The sequence below is a fragment of the Pelophylax lessonae genome (genome assembly GCF_965119305.1).
Source record: "Pelophylax lessonae genome assembly, chromosome: 1".
Lineage (NCBI taxonomy): Eukaryota > Metazoa > Chordata > Amphibia > Anura > Ranidae > Pelophylax > Pelophylax lessonae.
In genome coordinates, this window is record NC_138768.1 from 242,995,390 (window position 1) to 243,019,535 (window position 24,146).

Consider the following 24,146-nt stretch of genomic DNA (forward strand, 5'->3'; position numbering starts at 1 on the left):
GAATAATATGATATGGGAGTGCGATATTGCCATGGATGAATAATAGGATATGGATATGGGAGTGGGATATTGCCATGGATGAATAATAGGATATGGATATGGGAGTGCGATATTGCCATGGATGAATAATATGATATGGGAGTGCGATATTGCCATGGATGAATAATATGATATGGGAGTGCGATATTGCCATGGATGAATAATATGATATGGATATGGGAGTGGGATATTGCCATGGATGAATAATATGATATGGATATGGGAGTGGGATATTGCCATGGATGAATTATATGATCTTGGTTCATCCAAAGCACTTCTAAAATTGACATACCACTATATCATGGGTCAGAGGTAGCAGAGTAAGGATGGTGTAGAGAAGAGCTTCTACATCCAAGGATTTGGATTAGGATAAAAGATTAAAAAAAGACAAGGATTTTATTATTAACAAAACAAAGTGTCAAAAACCATGAACATGGCTACAAACCAGCTGTGCAAATTCCCAACCACTGCATTATTTCAGACTTCACCAGTTATGCATTAATCTCATCTCAGACTTCACCAATTCTAATTCAGTAATCCAACGGCCCAGTAGTAGAATAGGATACAATAAACACACAAGATATTGTAATGTCAACACAGATCATTCCAAAAGACAGCTTTGTAGATACTTGCAGGGCTGCAAACATTTTCAGTGCTTTCTGGAGGCTTGGAACAGTCCTGCAGTATCCAAGTAGTGCAAAGTAAGTGACCTTGAAAATAGTCTCCACTTTCAAAAAGGGCACTTGGAACTATGTACACTAAACATGGACATCACACATACTAGGAAGAAAACTGCAGGCACTTTTTAAGGTAAAGCTGCCCACTAACACGTGCTCCATATGGTTTAGCTTCTCACAAACAAGCTCACAGCTTTCCATTTGCTTTGCTCTGTTGGCGCTCATATTTCACAGAAATGATGAGAAAGAGTAGGAGTGTCACTGCCTGCACAGCAGCCAGCAGGAAGAAATAATAGTTCAGATGACAGTCATTGATGTTACCTGGAATTAAAAGAATAGAAAAAGTTAGCAACATTTATACAAACCCATTTAGTATAAAATGGAACTTAAAGATCAGGTTTATTGATTTAACATGAAACCAGATGTTTACACGTCCTAATTTCCTCTGGCCAACTGCATGTTTTAAGGTTTGATTATAACTAAACCTAAAAAGGATCACTTCCCCCCCATCCCCAAAAAATAAAAAAATATTATTAATAATAATAATTATAATAGCACAATTTTTTATTTTTTTTTGCAGGGAAAAAAAAAAAAAAAAAATTATGCATAGATTTTAAATTTTCTTAGGACCCTATAAAGCTTTTTCACCCACGGTCAGTAGATTGTGGATGTAATGCCACAGTCCTGCAACTGTCTGCGTGTACCTCCGATACAGGGAGGGAGTTATACTCAGACAGGACGCTCAAGAACTACCTAGAGTGATCAACAGTGCCCTGAGGTGGAGTAACTTGACTGGCCTGCATAGTGTCCTGACCTCAACCAGAGAGAACACCTTTGGGATGAATTAGAGCGGAGACTGCATGAGCCAGGCCTTCTTGTGCACATCAGTGCCTGCCTTGACAAATGTGCTTCTGGAAGAATGGTCAAACATTCCCATAGACACACTCCTAAACCCTGTGGACAGCCTTCCCAGAAGAGTTGAAGCTGGTATAGCTGCAAAGGGTGGGCCAACTCAATATTGAAACCTACAGACTAAAGGGCCATACACACTATAAGATTTTCTGAAGACTTTTTCCTTTAGAGACTTACCAAAACCATATAATATGGAGGTCAAACCTAAACACTTTCAATTTGTATGCAATCTGGCAGGTCCTTGCACTACATAGAAAAGGTAAAACTGAAGGAAATCTAACCACAAAAGTTGATAGTGTGTATCCAGCTTAAGACTGGGATACCATTAAAGCCCACAAGTTCTCAATGGGATGGTGTTCCTCCACCCAAAATGCTCTCATCCATGTCTTTATGGACCTTGCTTTGTGCACTGGCCTAAATCATTTGGTGGGGGGGGGGGGGGGATTATGGTGTGGGTTTGTTTTTCAGGGGTTGGGCTTGGCCCCTTAGTTCCAGTGAAGGGAACTCTAATGGGCATACACACTATACAATTGTCTTGATTTTTTCCTTTAGATTTACCAAAACTACATAATAGGAGGTCAAATCTAAATACTTTAAATTTGTATGTAACCAGGCAGGCCCCCTTGCACTACAATGTTGAAGGTAAATCTAAAGGAAATCTAACAACAAACGTTGTATAATGTGTATCCAGCTTTAAGGCATCAGCATACCGAAGACATTTTGAACAATTTCATGTTCCCAACTTTGTGGGAACAGTTTGGGAATGGCCCCTTCCTGTTCCAACATGACTGTGCATCAGTGCACAAAGCAAGGTCCATAAAGATATAGACGAACGTGTTTGGGGTGAAGGAATTTGACTGACCTGCACAGAGTCCTGACCTCAACCCCAAACCTCACACCTTGGGAATGAATTTAAGCAGAGACTGCGAGCTAGGCCTTCTCATTCACATCATTGCCTGCCCTCACAAATGCGCTTCTGGAAGAATGGAATTTTTGGGAAAAAATAAAATTTCACTGCATTTAAAAAAACTAAACAGTAAAGTTAGGCCAATTTTTTTTGTATATGGTAAAAAAGAGATCATGGCGAGTAAATAGATACCAAACATGTTACAGTTTAAAATCTCACTATCTCACAGGTGTGGTTGGAACACCGTTTTCATTTGCGGGCGCGACTTAAGTATGCGTTTTCTTTTGTGCGCAAGTTCGCGGTGATGGGGGGGGGCTTTAAAAAAAATATTCCTATTTATTTTATTTAACTTTTTATTTTTAGCACGGTTTAAAAATATATAAATCTGATCCCTTTTATTGCTGTCACAAGGAATGTAAACCCTTGTAACAGTAATAGGCAGTGACAAGTACTCTTTATGGAGGGATCGAGGGTCTAAGAGACCCCAGACCCCTCCAGTTTACTTCAAAGTATTCAGAATGCCGAAATCTGCATTTTTGAATACTGACATTTTTTTTTTTTTAGCCATTAGCAGCCGAGTAAAAACTGGAAGTGATGTTGCTTCCGGGTTACTACATCGGAGACCCAATAAAACCCAAATGCGACTTTGTTCAGGACTTCAACCAGCTGGTGGACGTGCTGGCTGGTTGCTCAGGTCTCCCGGTGGGACAGGAGACCCGGGCAAAGCCGCGGCAGGAGGGGGACGGGACGTCCCCTACTGCTCGCTGGGATAGCAGCTGCCAAGCCGCATCGGCTGTTCTCTCCTGAAAACCGACCCTCAGCTCTAAAAAACGGCACCAGATTGATGCCTCAGGCTGCAGGCATCATCCCGGTACAACCAGCTCCCTGATGCCCTCATGGAGAGTGAAAGGGGACTCCAGTGGCAACCTGTGAAGCTCTGGTGAATTCCATGCCCAAGAGGGTTAAGGCTGTGCTGGAAAAAGAAATGGTGGCCACACAAAATATTGACACTTTGGGCCCAATTTGGATATTTACTCTTAGGGGTGTACTCACTTTTGTTGCCAGCGGTTTCGAAACGAATGGCTGTGTGTTGAGTTATTTTGAGGGGACAGCAAATTTACACTGTTATACAAGCTGTACACACACTAATTTACATTGTAGCAAAGTATAATTTCTTCTGTGTTCTTACATTAAAAGATAACTGAGTTTTTGTCTACCCATCAAATCCTTTTTTTTTGGAGGTTTACTGACAGACACAGCTCCATATCTTCTTAGACCCTTGGGCTTATGCTGCTCTCTCTTCAAGAGTAGGACTAGGAAGAAACAAATTTGGCTACACTCCTGAGGCAGTCTCCAGGGGGGTATACCCTCACTTCCTGCTATAGGACTTTCAGTTTGTAACAAGCAGTGTCAGAATACATAACAACCCAACAGAGGGGTGGGTTCTGTGTCCATCAATGAACCTCAGAGAAAAGGATTTTACGGCAAGAAAAAAAAAATCCAGTTTTCTCTTTCATTTACTGACGGACACAGCTCCATATCTTCTTAGAACCTTGGGACATCCCAAAGCAGTGTCAATATGAGGGGTGGGGAAAAAAAACGATATAATTCCCAACAAGGGCTAAAACCTAGCCAATCAGGTAAACCAGTAGCTCAACCAGGAACAACTGGTGCTCACAACCAAGAAACAATACACCCTCAAGAGGCAGGCCGAATGCAGCATCCTAAGATGCGAGGACATCCACTTTATAAAACATCGTGAATGTGTGCACAGACGACCACGTAGCCGCTTTACACACCTGAACCACTGACGCCTGAAGACAAAAGGCCCAGGAGGCAATAAGCGCCCTCTTAGAATGCGCCTTGACAGGGAAAGGAGGAACTTGACCCTGAATAGAAAAGGCCTGCAACACCATCTGTCTGATCCATCTGGAAATGGTTGCAGCAGATGCAGCCGGCTCCTTAAGAGATCCATCCGTAAGGACACACAAAGAATCAGATTTACGAACCAACTCAGTCGCCGACAGGTACACAACTTGGAACACAGACGGTAACACAGTATCCTCATTTAAATGAAACCCTGAGACGACCTTAGGCAGGAATGCCTGACAGGGTCATAACACCACTGTGAACCACCAGGTAAGGTGACCGACAGGACAACGCAGCCAACTCAGACACCCTACTCGCAGAAGTAATAGCCACCAAAAAGGCCACCTTCTATGAAAGAATGAGCAGAGGAAGTTCACGAAAGTGTACCTGTCTATCCATGCCTTCCAATCTGTCAAAAAGAGTGGAGTGTCGAGAAGCTTTCCTGGAGGCCAATAATTTTTTGTATTGGTAATGAAGGTCAACCTGGGCCAACACTTCGGATGGATCTGGGGAGTTATCTTTCCAATGCCTGGTTATGACTAGTTTGGCTGCTAGCAGCATATGAGTTATGATTGCCCTAAAGATGTTGGGGTACTTTTCAATGCCGATGTGTAGAATTGCTAGTGCTGGGTATGGTGGTGCCAATATACCCGTAATTTCTGAAAGGATCTGAAAGATCTTCCTCCTTTAACTTGTGAGACTCTTACAGGTCCATAGTCTATGGTAAATATTAGCTGGATGCCTGCAGCTCCTCTAGCAAAGAGGAGAGTAGGAGGGAAAATATTTGCTATTTGTTGTGGTGTTCTATATCATCTTGCCACAGTTTTTTGTGTTAGGTCCCAATGGTTGGTGCAATGGGATGCCTTATGGGTGGATCAGAGTGCATTTGACCATTGTTGGGGGGTGAAATTTCTACCAAGGTCCATTTCCCAATGCAGCATTGGTGGAGTTTTTTCCCAATATTTGTTTGGAGTAGGTTATTAGAGCGAGATATGCCTTTTTTTTTTTGCCTCTGGTGTTGCAGTGAAGAATTCCCAAGCCTGTGTGTTTAGATTTATAGTGGGTGGGTGGGGGGTAACAGAGTAGAAAAGTCCTATTTCGGGTATATGTATAGAATGTTAGAGGGTAGATTATATTCTGCGATTAGAGCAGTGACTGATTTGTGAGTATCGTTCCCATTAAATTATACCGGATTTGGAAAATGTGAACGAAAAAATAAAAAAAATAGTCTGGTGCACTAAATTCAAATGATTACTGATAGGTGATAGACCACAAATGTAACAACCTGTGATAGAAATAATGCAATTTAACAATTGGTGTAACAGTGGTGCTGCCCACAAACGATAAAAGCTAGTGACTGAAGTACCCCCCAAAAAAGGGTGTACTAACAATCAATAAATCAACACAATGTTAGCACGGATATCACAATATAACAAAATATTGACTAAAGTGATTCCCGCTAACAAAATGTAAGCATGAGATACCCCAAAAGAGGGGTGTGATCAAAGTCTAGTGAGTGGTGTCCCAAATTAAATGTCCAACACCGTAAGGTTCTGGATAAACGATAAACACTAATGTCTTCAAGTGATGAAACGAAATTCTATGGCGAGTATTCAAAAGCAAAAAACGTGACTGATTCATATATCGTGTATCTCACCACCTTCAGGATTTACCCTTTACCAGCAAGTGAAAATATAAGGGCAAAAAACCACCCCCCCCCCCCCAAGAGTAATGACTCCCTGTGCAGTAGGAGGGATTGTGCGATTCTTCACACTCCGTGTGCACAATATTTGTGCACATTGTGTTATTGATTTATTGGTTGTTAGTACACCCATCTTTTATCGTTTGTGGGCAGCACCAATGTTACACCAATGTTACACCAATTGGAAAATTGCATTATTTCTATCACAGGTTGTTACATTTGTGGTCTATCACCTATCAGTAATCATTTGAATTTAGTGCACCAGACTATTTTATTTTTTCAAAGTATACCATTATGGACCCATTTTTGTATTAAGTAGTGCTAGAGTTTTCGGAAGGTATGAGATTGTTTGTGTGAGGGTTATGTTTGGATTGAAGGAGAAGATTTCTCCATGCTGAAATCGATGTTTTGGTTGTGGGTGGTAGTGTCGTTACGTTGTTCTGTTTCCAAGTATTGGCTAATAGGAGGTGATATAGTTTAGAGGTCTGTGCAGTCGTTGACTATGTCTACCCACAGTGCTTCCAGTGGATCCATGAACCACTGTTTGATATGTGTTAGCTGAGTGGCTATATAGTAGTCATCAATATCTGGCCAACCTACTGCTCCTACTGATTTGTGTTTGGTGAGAGGTTTGATAGAACACCTCGCTTTCTTCCCCTGCCATATAACATTTTTGATAATTGTATTTATTCTGTAATATATGCCGCTTTAATGGGGAGTGGTAGTGTTCTAAACACGTAAAGAATTTTTGGTAGGGATATCATTTTGAAAGAGGCAAGTCTGCCTATCCAAGACAGGAAATGGTGTTATGGGTGTGCTGGATATATGTGATAGAAAAAAATCAAACATGTAATTCCAAATGTCCAAAGTTGCACAGATACTGGTCCACGGTGATATCTGCCATTAATGGGGCTCTGGTGGGGGTGGATATCCCTAGGGATCCCAGACACTGTATTCTTGGGATACTGGAGTCGATAGTGGAGGATAGGTTTCTGAGAGAGGCCGCCACTCAGGCGCTCTTTCAGGCCCGTTTAATCATACTGAGACAATGGATAGCACAGGAAGCACCTACGTATAGGATGTGGCTGGAACAGATGGGTTCTACTTTACGTATGGAGAAGGTTATTAACCAGCATCGGGGGGGGGGGGGGGGGGGGTACCTCAGAAATTCTCAAAGGTATGGGGAATATGGTTGAACAGTCCGGGCATGGCCCCTGATGATCTCGTTCTGGACCGTTTGTTATTGTAAGTCCTTGGGTGGTACTTCTGTTGATTTCTGGTTCGAATGTCTGGGGTGGGGGAGTTCCTTGCATTTCCATATACTATGTTCTCTTTTCTGTGGATCGAACTGTACCTATGTGTGATAAACTTGGGGGGACTGTGGCATGGTGTGGACTATGCAATGTTTATGGTTTGATGCTGCCATCCGACAGTGTTTCTTTTATTGAATGTAATGGTGTGAATTTTTTTCTCAATAAAGCTTTTTCTTGATTTAAAAAAAAAAAACAAAAAAAAAAAACATGTAATTCCAAAAAGAAATACACTGGATAGAAAATGTGTTTAAACCATTAAAAATGATAAATACATGTGAATGGTACACAAAAGTGCACTATGTAAAACATACGCAGAGAATAAATAACGTAGTTAAAAAATAGATGAAAATATGAACAAAGTGGTGAATGATATATAAATGATCAAGTCCCAAAAAAGTCCACAAATGTGCAAATTAAATCTTCTTGTTAATAGAGTGCAAATGGAAAAGGTGCAATATTGGTTCGCAAGCTTGTATCCCCCACAGCACCACGTGACGTGAATGAGGCGATGGTACCCTTACCAGCTATTAAATAGCGTACACTTTAAAGATAGCACGGATAGATGTAATACAGCAAGCAATCTTCCCACAACCTGATCTTTCACCTCGTGGAAAAGTGTTAATGGGACTCTTACCAGATGTAAGAATGTCATAGAACAGGTATGGCCTCCGATGGCTTTAATTCCAGGTAGTCTCCGTTTAAGCAATCCTACTGCGGCTCCTATTCAGTAATGCTGAAGGCTTCCTCCATTGGTCACTCCCGGTGTGTTACCACAATAATGGTCCTCGCACTTTATCTCTTTCAATTGCCTATCCAAGACAGTTCATGTTTCCCTATGCGGGAAAGGTCTTGGCGGAGTTCGGTGATAAGAGGTTTGAGGTCTATGATTTCAGAGATTTTGGCTGATAGCGTGACCCCTAGGTATGGGATGCTGTGGTCAGCCATGTGTACCGAAAATGGTGGGATAGGTAGTTTTTAGTGTGTTCATTTATTCCTAAAATCGAGGATAAGTGATTTGTTGAAGTTAACCTTATAGTGTGGCAGTTTGCTGAAATGATTGAGGATCTCGCGAGCAAAGGGGAGGGAGACAACGGGATTAGTCAGTAATAGAATTACATCATTTGCAAATAAATTAATCACATGGGGTCTGCGGAGAATTTGAAATCCTTTGATGTGTGGATGAGATCGTATGGCCTCGGCGAGTGGTTCTATCATTAGGTTGAAAATTGCCAGTGATAGGGGGCATCCTTGCCGTGTACCATTTGAGATTTTAAAGGTTTTGGATAAGAATCCTGAGGTGTATACTTGTGCAGAGGGTTGGGAGTATAGGGCTAGAATAGAGGCCAGAATCTGACCAGGCCTCTTGCATTTAAAGAAAACATTTTAAGATCCATGGCATTTCGGTTGTGAAAGATGTAGGTAGGAGTTAAAAGTTGATTCGTAGTCCTGGGAGAGAACGTTCCTGTAGTATGGGATGAAATATGGTCAGCTTTATTTGTAGGTAGATCAGAGATGTGGGTTTGCAAGAATGGGCGGATCCGTGTGGATATATCGTGATGGATCGAAGCAGAGGATCTAGTCCAGTAGTGTTTTTTTAAGATGTTGAACTGTTTACTGTGTAAAATTGCAGGGTATAAGAGAACCAGGTATGGGATGGGATTGTCCATAAAAAAAAAAAAAAAAAAAAAAAACTTATGGAAACCTTGTATTGTTGCCAGGAAAGGGAAAAAAAAAAAAGAACAAGTAGTAACAATTGTAAAACGGAAGGTCCGATCAGGACCTGTGCAGTGTATTTTTGCTCATGTAGCGAGGGAACTAGGGTATGATGTTGTGTACCCCCTCTATACACCCAGGGAATCAAAGGTAACGTAGGGGTATTGTAATATAGGAGCGTCAGGATAAGTAGTCATTTTTTTCTTGATGGTGGATTTCTTGTGGTATATCACTTGCCAATCCGGAGTGATACATTGTGGTTCTGTGCTTGGAGAGGCAGAGATGGGCATGTGATCAGCCGCAAGGATGCCCTCATCCTTTCAGAAGGATTCTACTGCTGTTATGAGATAAGTCAAACCGTTGTGGGTAATAATGAGTTTGGCTGGATATTTCAATTTATGCTAAATGTTGTGGTTCCGAAGTGCCTTTGTTATGGCCGTGAGGTTCTTGCGCTGTTGGAGAGTGTATTTGGAAAAGTCAGGGAAGAGTTGCAGTTTTGTCACACGAGGTGGGATGTTCTCTGCTTTGCAGAATGTTTCCAAAATTTGTTCTTGGACCTGAAAAAAATGTACCCTGAGTAAAACATCTCTCTGAATGTCAGAAGGTAGATAGGGAGGCTTAAGGATCCTGAGCACCCTGTCAATGGTCAGGTCTGCGGATGTCAGGGACGGGATCAGATCTTTGAATAGACTGCGGACATAATGTGGTACTTATTGCAGTAGAATAGATTCTCGAATGCCCCTCATCTTGAGATTTCTTAGGGAGCAATCCTCAAGATCAGCTAGTTTGGATTTGATGCGTGATAGTTCATCTTGGTGTGAGGTATGCAAATCGACTAGGGTATTGAAAGAAGAGGTGATCTCTCACATTTCATTTTCCACCTGATGTACTCTGTCCCCTAGCTCGTGGGCTTCGGCTCCACATTGTTGTATGGATGAGACCATGTCCGCTTGCAATTAGGCTCTCAGGGACAACAACATATCTTTAAGTGACATCTGAGATTGGTTGTCCAGTAGTTGGAAATTGGGCTATGGGTTCTGAGTGGGGTGGTGTATTGAGAGTACTCACTTGTGGGTTGCCCATCTCTATGTTCCATGATGTCCTGCCTTTCTGCTGTGTTCCTGCGGGGTCTGGACTTCATGGGGCTCTTGGTGGATGGCATGCTTGAGCCAGATGAGGAGTCAGGTTGTTCTGTGAATCCTTTTGTTGCTGTTCTCAGCAGCATGTAGGAGAATGGCAGGCTTTAGAGGTGTGAGAGCGAGCGTCGCTCCCGCCACTATCTTGGTGTAGCTTCTTCTGCATCGTGGGGAAGAAGTCAGACAGGTTTTGGACGATCCGCTGTTCATGCCGACTCGTCCGCATACCGTAGTGTGGAACGGGTTTTTTCGATTGCCGGGGAGTCATTATGTTGCACTGTCGGTCGGCTAACAGCTGTGTGAGCACTTCTCCCTGGGTGTGGAGCAGAGCGCTCGGACTATGCGGCTATACTGCTGAGCGGTACTTCAAAAGTAGGCTTTTGAAGTACCGAAAGTAACAAATTGAGATCCCACAGAGTTACTAGGGATCTCACCTGAGGAAAGAAATTGCGAACCCCCTGCACCAAAGTGTGCATCAGGGAATTCGCAGCCAACGGCCTTTAAAAAAACATGGCCCTTGATGGTGCCTAGAGCCAAACGTTGATCTACACCTAGTTGTAGAAACTACAGCAGGCGAGACACAAAAGAAACAGGGAGAACCCCCCCCCAGCCCTCTGTCCATCAGCACCTGGCTTTCAATAGCCATGCTGTTAAAGCCAGCGACCATAAAGCAGGATGGAAGATTGGTCCTCTCTCTGAGAGGAAGTTTCCAAGGAGCGTCCTGCAAAAGCAAAGTGCTCTTACCTCCCGTAAGACCTTTAATGATCTCCATAGAGGCACCAAACAAACGATCTCCTACAAAAGGGAGATCAGTCAATACCTTTTAGAAGCCTGGTCGGCCGAACCAGTACTTCAATCATATCATGCGGCGAAGGATCACCGCCATCACAGATGCTCTGTCAGTCAAAGGGGCCACATCCAAGGATAGGTCACAGATGTTCTGTAGCCCCTGACTCAACTGATCTGCCAGCTCAGGAAGATGGTGACTCCCTTCCAGATCCTGGCGTAAGATTTTTGCCCATTCCGTTAAAGTCTGGGATACCAAGGTTATAGTGAACACCGGCCTCAAAATTTAACCTGTCACAATGAAAAAGGTTTTGGACCAGAGCCTCAGCTCTCTTGTCCAAAGGGTCCATAAAGGACGTGGAATCCTCTACTTGTAAAAAAGCGTGGCCTTATTCAACCTGGAAACCTAGAGTCTACCGTCAGTGGAACCGTCAGCTTCTTCAAGACAGACTCCTCAAAAGGGATATCTCCTAGCGAAACGCTTAGGTATTCCAAAACCATGCGTTTCGGGGATCGCCACTGGCTAGTGACAATCTGGTCAAAATAGGCAGGAAAGGGAAACACCTTAGTCACCTTGGGTTCCTTTTTATGCGTGGCTGCAGTGGAAGAGGATTCATCCTCACTCTCAGAGCACTAAGGGTGCGTGGATGCAGACCCAGTGGGTTGACTGGTGTCCCAGCAGCCAAATCCACCTCAGACTGAGGAGGCGGGGGATGCACATGAAGGCGAGGGGTCCTTCTGGCCATGCCACTTTTGCAGGGCCATATCAACCTTTGATACAAGTGACTGCAGGGCCGCCAGAGCAGACTGAGTCCCAAAGGGTCCCGGAGCTGCGGAGAGTGGGTAAGGTGGTACTCGTTCCAGATGCTCCATGTTTAAATCCGAGGTCGCACTGCGTACAAAGAAAACATTTTTTTTGGCTTTTTTTGCTGCAAAAAACCCCCTTCATACCGCTACCACTGCGGTACTACAAGTATCAGCGCACCAGCGGTGCTGCTATAGCAGAGAAGGGGCTTTATACCCGCAGGGACTCACCACCATACATTCAGAACTGGATACAGAGCACCAAACTGCCTGCCACGCTGCAATCAGAAAGGAAGAGGAATAGCTGGACACGGTCACTAGAGGCCCCCGCCGCAAGTCACCGCTCCAGGTTTCAAGAAATTGGCCGCAGCATTGACTATAATGGGAAACTACAAAAACATGGCCGCCTGACTACACAAACATGGCTGCCGAGGCTGATCGAGCCATCCACAACAAAATGGCGGCGCCACGCGGCAACCAGGACCCCGAGGTACTTTAAGTCCACCAGGGGGGAAGCCCCCACAGGGACCCCCCGCACAGCCATTGCTGCAGGCACATCAGAAAGGAGCCGCCACTGGCGCGCTCCCACCACCCTCCAGCCCATCAAAAAAACAGGGACACCCCTCACCCAGAAAGGCCCTTGTACCCCCAAGGGGGGACTAAGGGGGAGAGAGGGGGGGTAGGTAAGGGTGACCATTACAGGCGAACCCCACCCATGTGGGGGGGGGGGGGGATCATGAAGGAAGGAAGGGCACAGAAGGGACCTACCAACCCGAGGAAGAGCCCGCGTCAACCCCAGAATTCCCCAGAGAAGAGAGGGGGACACTACTCACCACACCTGGGAACCAAGCGGGCACCACTCCTTGCAGTCCTCTGCGCCATCTTGGAATGAGGGATGCTGTGGCCAGAGGTACGTTGCGATTCTGGTCGTGACCATTGTTGTGACCAGGGCTATGCATCCTCGTGTGGGGTTTCACTGGCCGGCCAGCCCCCGTGTCCAGGGGGGCTATGTTATGGCCAACCTAGCATGGAGCTTATAGTTGGGTTGCGCTTGCAGGGCCAGACTGGGAAGACCATAAAGCCCCGTACACACGTACCGATTGTCGGCCGTAAATATTCGGCCGACGACCGATCGGCCGATTGTAGGCTTGTTAGTATGATGCTTCCGACAGCGCATTTTCGGCAACAGAATCTGTCGTGCAAGCATTAAAATTTTTGTTGGCCAACACCAGAACGGCCGATTGTTCGCCAGTCAGTACAGATTTCGGCCGACAGACAGCAGATTAGCAAGACTGGGCATGCTCAGAGAAGAAAAAAGACAAGGAAAGTTAACCATCACATGACATCACTTCTGCAGTCGGCTGTTGTTGGCCGACAAAATTCGTGTGCAGTCTTTTGCAGTTTTCAACAGACAGGACAGCCCTGAACAAAAGACGGCCGATCGTTCGGCCGACGATCAGTACGTGTGTACGGGGCTTAAGGATCTACGATATCCAAGCATTACCTAGTCCGGCTGCTGATTGTAGCTCCCACAGGAACAGAAAATAAAAAGGAAGAAAAAAACATTCAATAAAAAAAAAAAAAAAAAGGAAAATGTCAGGATTGCAGATCCTAGCAGGGAGCCAGGTCCTTACTCCTGACTAGGCAGAAAAAACTCATAACAGGAAGTGAGGGTATACCCCCTGGGTCTGCCTAAGGGGCGTAGCCAAATTTGTTTCCGCCTAGTTCTACTCCTGAAAAGAGAGCAGCATAAGTCCAAGGGTCTAAGAAGATATAGAGCTGTGTCTGTCAGTGAACGAAAGAGAAAATAATTATTTTACAAAAATGTGAGGGGTGTACTCACTTTTGTGAGAAATTATATATATTTACACACACACCTCAAAATGTCAAGTTCTGAACTACTAACCAGGCCTTAACAATTACTCGCCACAAGTTGCCCCACCCAATCCCTAGCCTGCCCCTAAATAGGCCCTTGTAAATTAACTCATGGAATGACACTGTTAAATGTTTTATGCAAAAGTACCGAGTGAGTGGTTGAGGAGCACGCTACGTACCAAGCGCTGGATTGAGAGGGGCGTTACGTACTGAGTGCGGGGTTGAGAGGGGCGCTACGTACTGAGTGCGGGGTTGAGAGGGGCGCTACGTACTGAGTGCGGGGTTGAGAGGGGCGCTACGTACTGAGTGCGGGGTTGAGAGGGGCGCTACGTACTGAGTGCGGGGTTGAGAGGGGCGCTACGTACTGAGTGCGGGGTTGAGAGGGGCGCTACGTACTGAGTGCGGGGTTGAGAGGGGCGCTACGTACTGAGTGCGGGGTTGAGAGGGGCGCTACGTACTGAGTGCGGGGTTGAGAGGGGCGCTACGTACTGAGTGCGGGGTTGAGAGGGGCGCTACGTACTGAGTGCGGGGTTGAGAGGGGTGCTACGTACTGAGTGCGGGGTTGAGAGGGGTGCTACGTACTGAGTGTGGGGTTGAGAGGGGCGCTACGTACTGAGTGAGGGGGTTGAGAGGGGCGCTACGTACCGAGTGCGGGGCTGAGAGGTGTGCTAGGTTAACTAAAATTTACTAGTATTGTTCTAGGGTTACCTTTAACAAAGGCTTACCTTGATCTACATGACTGCTCATCCATCCAATGGAGGGTATCGACACTAAGGCTAGCAGGCCAGAGCCCACAAACGATCCAATACCAGAAAAGAAAAAGAAAAGGCCCATAATAGCACTCTGCATAGATTTAGGTGCCGCAGAGTAGGCAAATTCCAGCCCTGTAGAAAAACAAAAGAAACATATGAATCTTTTCTATAGAACATCACTAATATGTTCTTTTGGCTTAGGTAAGACACAGTATAAAAGTTCATTAACAAGTAGCAACCAACGAGAATTCCTTTTATTGAAGGTAGACCAGCACATGACCAAGCTGTTGGCTTGTTATTTGCATTGCATTGGTTTCCTTTTTCTATTTTATTCAACAAGACATGTTATCATCAGAAATCACCAAAGTCAAGTAAGCTATATTCATACACCATAAAGAGAAGCGCAGTTCTTGCCAACAAATATAGTTCATAAATTACTGCAAAGCATAAAGCCACTGCTACAGGATAAAGAAAAAAAAAAAAAAAAGGATAATCAGCTACCATTTGTCACTAAAATGTCACTCCGTTAAGTGTTTTCACACCATTAACTGCTGTTTGTGTCCGAAACAAGCTAATGGCATGTTTATAGGGAGTGTATCAGCGAAATACTAATTATAAAGAGCTGCATGCATATACACTGCAGAAAAATTAATGGACATTTTGACATTAATTGCAAGTACCTTCACAGCATTACATTTTCGGTTTTAAAATGTGCAGAAACATGTCAAATTTATGTCTTTTTTTTTTTTATACAGAGATTGGATAAACCTCTTTTCAGGGGAGAAGAAAAAACGCAAACAAGCAAAAACATTCAGATATGAGATGAGATAACACAAACATGAGCAGGTAGAAATATTATTCATAAACCAGCATTATCCACATGAACAGTTACATGCTATATAAAAGGTTAATAATTCTCAGTCCTTATTCTACACACCAGTGTAGATCATAAATATTCTCAATCCAGAAATTTGAGAACAGTGCTCCCTACTGTGTATACCTTCACTTTTACATAGGAAGTCAAGGAACCCGGAGAGGCTATATGTGGGCTATAGGGATGTAACGATATTGACGATATTGCGATATTGCGGTGGGAAACGTGTCTCGATATCATCGTGGTCGTGTCCCGATATCGTCGTGGTTGGGTTACAATATTAAAAGGACAGGTGTCCGTCAAAAAGCAAGAGGAATAAACACAGTCCCGCGGAACAAATCATTGTTAACTACATAGACCAGAGTTTAAGGATTTTTTTTACTGTTTTTTTTTTTTTTTTTTTTCTTGCAATGTAGATATTTTGATCTTTCTGATGAAAAACGTGAACATAAGCTAAATGATAGGTCAGTGTTTTTTTTAAAGGCTTTTTGACTGACTATTTTATTTAAGTTTAAGTTATGTTCCTAAATACCAGTTTTAAAAGGCTGCCTTTATTTGCCTTGCACATTTAAACCTGACTTAACTTGATCTTTGTTTGCACTTAAAGCGGTTGTATCCCGCTTTTTGACACTTTTACCTACAGGTAAGCCTATAATAAGGTTTACCTGTAGGTACAAATAATATCTCCTAAACCGGCACGGTTTAGGAGATATTTACAGTGCATGCAGCCGCTCGCGCGAGCAGCTCATGCGCTCCGAAGGTCCGGGGGGACCTTCAATTAACTTGCCGGGAGCTTGCCGGAAAAATCACTCCCGCGCGCATGCGCGGGAGTGACGTCATCGCGGCTCCGGCCAATCAGCGCGCTTTAGCCGTCTCTTCCGGCCAATCAGCGCGCCAGAGCCGCCGAACCCGGAAGAGACGACGAGGGATCATGGCAGCGCCCGCATCGATGTCCGGGGGTCCGTGTCGGGGCTTCGTTTTAAGGTAAGTTAAACGTAATGGGCTAGTATGCGATGCATACTAGCTCATTATGCCTTTGTCTTGCAGGTTTTTTTTTTTTTTTTTTTTTTATAGGGTTTACAACCGCTTTAAAGGGAATTGCCTATTGTTTGTTTACAATTGTTCTAGCTGCTTCTTAACTTGAACATTGCACAGAAGAATCAGTTATGCAACCAAATATTACTATACAGAATATTGATGTTCCTGACTACAACTTGCACTTTAAAAACACTATGTGATCAGTGTTTTATGTTGTCATGGATCCATAAATACAACAATAAATTGCCTGTTGACTGGCAAAAGCAGAATAAGCCCCGGTTCACACTTGTGCGGGGTTCGCAAGTAATGTCGGAGCGCACTGCTGCTTCATTACATGCGATCGGCTGTGCGGTGCGAGTTTAGCCATACACTTTGTATGGCTAAATTCGCACCGCAGCAAACGCGCACAGGACCCTTTTTGTGCGATCCGATCCTGTGCGAACTGCAAGATCGCACTGCGATATGCGATCAAACTGGGGGTGTCATTAAGATTACATTGACACCCCCAGCGTATCGCATATGGCAGTGTGAACTGCCGGGGGTGCGTGTGCGATGCGGGAACAGGCTGCGGATTCGCAGCCTTCCCGCATTGCATAAATGTGAACCGAGGCTCAATGTCGGTATTTTTTCGCCATTATCATCACAAACACGATCATGAGCTATTTAACAATACCGTGAGCTTTTCCACAATATCGCAATAAATATCGTACCGTGAGGTCAATATCGAAATTGTATCATACCGTGAGATTTTGATATCGTTACATCCCTAGTGGGCTAATCTTAAAGTTACCTAATTTTCAAAATTAAGTTTGAGAAACACATTCAGGTCGCATTTTCTAGGTGTCCTTATGGTAACCTGCATTTTTCCAGTGCAGTAAAAGGCAGGTCACTGCAGTAAATGTGAACACGGTCAAAAAGGAAAGAAAGAAGAAATTCATTTTTTTCTTTTTTTAGCACCCACATGCCTCATGTTTCCACCTATTACAGGAGCACTCTAGTTCAAAAGAGGGCGGCATATAAAAATTCAAGAGCGGGTACTTCATTGTGACAGTTACCTGTTCCCACTTCCTCTCCCACAGTCTTCTGGGACAAGTGACAGGTCAGAAAACTGCGGGACCAAAGCGCGGCGTGACTCCCACATGTGCAGCTGTGAAGCCGAAAGCTGCATAGCTAGCTGCCCACAGTTAGGATGCTGGGACCGGGAACCCAAAGGCTAGTGAAGAACTAGCCCAGGTGAGGATGGCCCTGGATCCCAGGACAGGTAAGTGTCTATTAAAAGTCAGCAGTTACAGGATTTGCAGCTGCTGACTATTTTTTATTCAGAGTGAACACAGAGTGAACTGCACAATCCAGAACACTTTTTCCTTTCTTTGCTTTGACGAGAGCATGTTTCATTGAATCCTAAACCACGGTGCTGGGGAGCTCAGAAATGGGTGGAAAGCTGAGTTGTGTCCCTCTGCTCCGTTTGGCCACATTTACTACTGGAAACATATTGCGCTACAAACACGTCGCACTTGGAGAACCATTAATCAATCAATTATGGTACCCCATGTGCGGTTAGCAGGCCCATGTTTTGATGTGCATTGTCGTGCTACAAACATGGCAAAACACAGGTTGAAAAACTGTGCGATGCTCCACACCCAAATGGATTCTGGAGCATCTTTGGCATGTCTGTCATGCATAGGGCTGCCCAATGCACAAAAATGCATGTGGAAATGCAGGTTTCGCTACGCTTAAATGTAAATGGGACCTTAGACTTCCTTGGCAAAAAGGCACTGGTAAGCAGTTTGGTTTGTCTTTGAAGGGTGGTGGAGACATGTACAAATAGACGGCCTTTGCAGCAAGGAGCACCCTTCCATGTGCTCCTTCCTACAAAGGACAGTTATAATAGTTATAGATGGGGGCAGTGGCTATTTGTATGCATTGTTGAAATACTGATGAGGGGGATGTACTGGACACCTTCGCTGTCATTGTGCTATGTGTCCAGTGCGCCCCTGTGCCTTTAACCACTTAAGCCCCGGAAGATTTTACCCCCTTCCTGACCAGGGGGTATTTTGCGATTCGGCACTGCGTGACTTTAACGGACAATTGCGCGGTCGTGCGACGCTGTACCTAAACGAATTTGACGTCCTTTTTTTCCCCACAAACAGAGCTTTCTTTTGGTGGTATTTGATCACCTGTGCGATTTTTTGATCACGCGCTATAAACAAAAAAAAAAGAGCGTCAATTTTGCAAAAATAACAATATTTTTCACATTTTTTTATATGAAATTCCCCCCAAAAAAAAAAGTAAAAATCAAAATTTTTTTAAATTTTCGGCCAATTTGTTTTATGCTACATATGTTTGGTAAAAAAAAAAAAAAAAAAAAAAAAAAAAAAAAATCGCAAAAAGCGTATTTTGATTGGTTTGCGCAAAAGTTATCGCGTTTACTAACAAAGGGAAAGATTTTTTTCATTTTTTTGTTTTTTTTTTTAACGCGTAATGGTGGCGATCTGCGATTTTTTTTTGCGGTACTGCGACATTGGGGCGGACAGATCGGACCCTTGACTGACATTTGTGACACTTTTGGGGTTACCAGTGACATTTCTACAGTAATCAGTGCTATACATATGCACTGTTACTGTAAAAATACACTGGTTGTGAAGGGGTTAACTTTATTTGGAAGGGAGGGGCTGTGTGTATCCCTAGGGGCGTGCCTTCTACTGTGATTGGCTGTGGCTTGAGCTGTAAGGACACTGATCAACGGATCTACATACTAGATCCGTTTTATCAGTGTCTTTACAGCGAGGAGAATGACAGGCAGCTTGTTTACACAAGCTGCCTGACATTCTCCCTCTCCCCCGCCGATCGCCGAGTGACCGGCGGACATCGGGTCCGCTGGTCACACGCGCGGGGGGGGTCCGTGACCACGCGGGAGCGCGCCTCCGGGGGTGCGCGCTCGCTCCCTAGACCCTCACAAGCTAGTGACGTAGCCCTACGTCACTTTGCCTGTGAGGGGCTGACTGCCGACGTAGATCGGCGTTAGGCAGTCGGCAAGTGGTTAAGGAGGAGTTGGCTCCCTCCAGGCTCTCTTGCCATTTGCCTAGCCATTATAATGCATGTGCTTCCACTGTAGAGGCTCTCAAAAATTTAGAGTTAGGACTGCAGCCAATACTGGGGTGCTGTGAAAGTGGCTCTGCAGCCAACACATGTATTTGCAAAAGTATGACATGAAACCCCTGTTTATAATGCATACTGTTAAACAGGATAATGTGGTTGGCTGCAGACTGGTCGGTAAGTTGAGCTGGGAATTTTATTTGGTTTTGTTTGGTGAAGAGGCATGTTCCTGGAATCGTCAGTTCAGCTTAAGATTTTAAAAGGACTCCTGTTTAAGAAATCTGTTTCCAACAACCCTGTAGGTGCCCACTGACAGACAACTGTGTATCAATTAAATGTCTTCAGTATACTACACATTGGGGGAATTTATCAAAACTGCAGTATAATCTGGAGCAACTGTGTGTGGCAAACAATCCCCTCATTGTATTGGCCGACAGTACCTATGGTAGTCTTCAAATCTGAATTGAGCGCCACTGGGTCCTAGGCTCAAATTGTACATGAAGATTCGACTTCTGCTCAAGTCAAGATTCAGGCTTCCACTTCCCTGGATCTAGGATCAATTTAGACTGCACAGGGATCAATTTGAAGAAGATTTTCACAAGTACTTGAAGGCACCACAAATTGCCTGTCCTTCAGCACTCCTACCTGTACATTTTAGGCTCACTAAGATTCACACAAGAGCCATTAATAATACACTGTATAAAAAATTAGATGCATAAAGCCCCACTAGTTCAAAAGAGCCAAATACATATACAACATGGAGTACTTAGGCAGCAGAGATGAGGAACAGGCAGAGAGCTTTCCTTCAAAAAGACCAACAAATATACAGAAGTATGGGTATATTAGGGGAGCGATTGGCCAGAGAGGTAGGAGTAGATGCGCAGTGGGGGAGTGGAAGGGTGGGGGTGCACGGGTTGGGTGATGTGGGGAGAAACTTTTGTGATCTTTGAGGTACATTTATATCTGTATATTTGTGCTGAGCTGGAAATCAGTAAAAAAAAATAAATAAATACACTGTATAATTTTTAGGCAAATGTTAATTCACCGGCTACACATGTGAGAGATTTCATGCCTACAGTTTAAGTGATAGCTGCTACTAACTGGCCTATGCAAAACCCATCAGGTTTCAAAAGGAAATACAAAGTGAACATAATAAAATATGCAGAACTACTATGTACACGAGTTTCACTTCCTTAGCCATTACATACTTTCAGTAGATTTTGGCCACAATTTTGAACAAAGTGAACTTAGGCTTTCAATTTGTTAGCATGTGATCCTGAGCAAGGGCAAGAATACGTCACTAAAGACGTCTAAGCAATTACACAATGTTTACATTTCCTACATGAACTTTATGATTGTTTGCTTTTCGTATATATATATATATATATATATATATATATATATATATATATATACACATATATACACACACACACACACACACACACACATATATATGGATCATTTTAACAAAAGAGTATAGCATCAAGTCAATTAAACTCCTGGGATATTGATCTGGTCAGTTAGGTAGCAGAGGGGGTTGTTAACCAATTTCAGCTGCTTTAGTGTCAATTAAATTAACAGGTGCACTAGATCGGCAACAATGAGACGATCTCCAAAACAGGAAAGGTTTTACAGGCGAAGGCTACTAACATTTGTTTCTACTCATCTTTTCTGACAGTTTTTCACTACTTTTGCATTTGGCTAGGTTCAGTGTCACTACTGGTAGCATGAGGCGATATCTGGACCCTATAGAGCGAAGATGAAGAACCTTGGAACACCAGATGTTTTGGAACTACATTTTCCATGATGTTCAACTACACTGCAGAGGACATGAGCATCATGGAAAACGTAGTTCCAAAACATCTGGGGTGCCAAGGTTCACCATCACTGCTATAGAGGTTGCACAGGCAGTTCAACTCCTCCAGAATGGCACATCAATACGTGCCATTGCCAGAAGGTTTGCTGTGTCTCCCAGCACAGTTACTCTAGGAAAGCTGGACAGCGCCATAGAAGGTCCTTTACCCATCAGCAGGACCGGTATTCTGCTCCTTTGTGCAAGGAGGAAAAGGATGAGCATTGCCAGAGCCCTACAAAATGACCTCCAGCAGGATACTGGTGTGAATGTCTCTGACCAAACAATCAGAATCAGGCTTCAAGATGGTGGCCTGTGGGCCCGACATCCTCCAGTGGGCCCTGTGCTCACTGCCCAACACTGTGGAGCTCGATTGGCATTTGCCATTGAACACTAGAATTGCCAGGTACGCCACCTGTGCTTTTTACATATGAGAGCAGGTTCACCCCGAGTGACAGACGTGAAAGGGAATGGAGAATCCGTGGAGAACCTTATGCTGCCTGTAACATTGTTCAGCTTGACCGGTTTGGTGGTGGGTCAGTGATGGTTTGGGCAGGCATATTCATGGAGGGACACACAGACCTCTACAGGTCAGACAATGGCACCCTGACTGGACCCATTGTCTGACCCTACACTGGTGCCGTGGGTCCTGGGTTCCTCCTGGTGCACAGCAACGCCTGGCCTCATGTGTGGAGAGTATGCAGCCAGTTACTGGAGGATGAAGGACTGGATACCATTGAATGGCCCCCACGCTCGATTGACCTAAATCAATACAACACCTCTGGGACATTATGTTTCGGTCCATCCGACGTCGCCAAGTTGCACCTTAGTCTGTTCAGGAGCTCAGTGGTGCCCTGGTCCAGATCTGGGAGGAAATACCACAGGGCACCATCTGTCGTCTCATTAGGAGCATGCCCCAATGTTGTCAGGCATGCATACAAGCACGTGGGGGCAATACAAACTACTGAATACCATTAGGAGATGCTGCAATGAAATTTCAGCAAAATGGACTAGCCTGCAGCATCATTTTTTCACTTTGATTTTCGGGGTGTCGGTAGGTTGATAATTTTAATTTCCATCTAACGATGTGGCATCCTTTTATTCCTAACACATTGCCCAGTCCATATCATTATAGACATCCAGCAAGAGATTTTTCACCGTTGAGATCTAAAGTGTTTTCAAAGTGTTCCCTTTAATTATTTTGACCAGTGTGTGTGTGTGTATAAAATTTATATATATTTATTTATATATATATATATATATATATATATATATATATATATATATATATATAATACACACACACACACATACACACATACATACACACCCAGCTCAGCATAAATAGGTACACCCCTTTATAAAAACTAAGATTTTAATCAACATCTCAATAAACACAAAAGAAAATTGAAACATTTACAACATTTTGACAAAACTGCATCTTATAGAACATTTGTTTAGCTGAATATAGAAAAGTAAGGTTAATATAACTTAGATTACAAATTATTCAGTTTTACTCAATTCGTTGATGCAAAAATGAATACACCCCACAACAAAAACTACTACATCTAGCATTTAGAGCCGGTTCACACTAGAGCGACTTGTCAGGCGACTTGTCAGCCTGACAAGTCGCGCTCCCTCGCGGTCCATTGACCGCTACAGGACCCGTTCTAATAGGAGCAACACAAGTCGCTCCGACTTAGAAAAAGGGTCCTGTACTACTTCGGGGCGACTTGCATAGACTTCCATTATGTGAAGTCCCTGCCAGTCGCTCCGAAGTCGTGGTGCATTGTAATGCACAAGTTGTTCCCGAAGTAGTAGTGTCGCCCCAGTGTGAACCGACTCTTAGTATGACCTCCATGATTTATAAGGACAGAAAAAAAAGTCTTCTGGGCATGGAATGAACACGTTGGCGACTTATTGCAACATTATTTTCTATTCTTCAAGAACTACCTCTTTTTGAATTTGGATGCTGGATGAAGAGTGATGTTCAACTTGTCTCTTCAGAATTCCCCATAGGTGTTCGATTGGGTTCAGATCCTTAGACGTACTTGGCCACTGAATCACTTTCACACTATTCTTCTTCAGAAATGCAACAGTGGCATTAGATGTGTGTTTTGGATCATTGTCATGTTGGAAAAGTACACGACAAACCAGGGGCATGGTAGCATCTTCTCTTTCAATATAGAGCAGTTCATCAATAAATTTATGATACCATCAATAATTACCTCTCCCCGACATCAGCAGCACTCATGCAGCCCCACAGGACACTACCACCACGTTTCACTGTAGGCACCATGCATTTTTCTTTGTACTCCTCACCATTGCAACGCCATACAGTTTTGAAGCCATCAGTTCCAAAAACATTTATCTTTATCCCAGTAGTCATCTTTTTCAGCATGGGCCCTGGCAAATTCTAGGTGGGCTTTTTGTGCATGGGCTATAAGAGAGGCTTCCTTTGTGGACAACACCCATGCATGCCATTCCTCTGCAGTGTACGTGGTATTGTGTCGTGGAAAACAATCACCCTTGTTTGGCTTTCTACTTCTTTAGCCAACTGCAGTGAACTTGCATGGCGATTTTCTTCAACCCTTCTAATCAGAGGATGCTCCTGTCGAGGTGTGAACTTCCGTGGACGTCTCTGTGAGATGGTTACAGTTCTATCTTTAATTTTATGTATCACTTTTGCTACACTATTCTGACTGATAAGTAAAGCTTTGCTGATCTTCTTGTAGCCTTCACCTTTGTTGTGCAAAGGAAAAAATTTCTCTCTCAGGCCTGTGACATTTCCCTACCAT

The 24,146-nt window shown here is 43.9% G+C and overlaps 1 protein-coding gene across 1 annotated transcript in view; it reads right to left on the reverse strand.

Moving 5' to 3' along the window:
• Positions 1-458: 458 nt before the first annotated feature.
• The window catches only part of SLC15A4 (solute carrier family 15 member 4), an 87,028-nt gene continuing 63,340 nt past the window's right edge, over positions 459-24,146 (reverse strand). Inside the window, exons 7-8 of the mRNA XM_082253616.1 lie at positions 14,459-14,617; positions 459-1,037 (exon numbers count right to left, since the gene is read on the reverse strand). Coding sequence (XP_082109742.1) covers positions 904-1,037; positions 14,459-14,617 — 293 coding nt within the window. The 3' untranslated portion in view covers positions 459-903. The remainder of the gene's footprint in view (positions 1,038-14,458; positions 14,618-24,146) is intronic.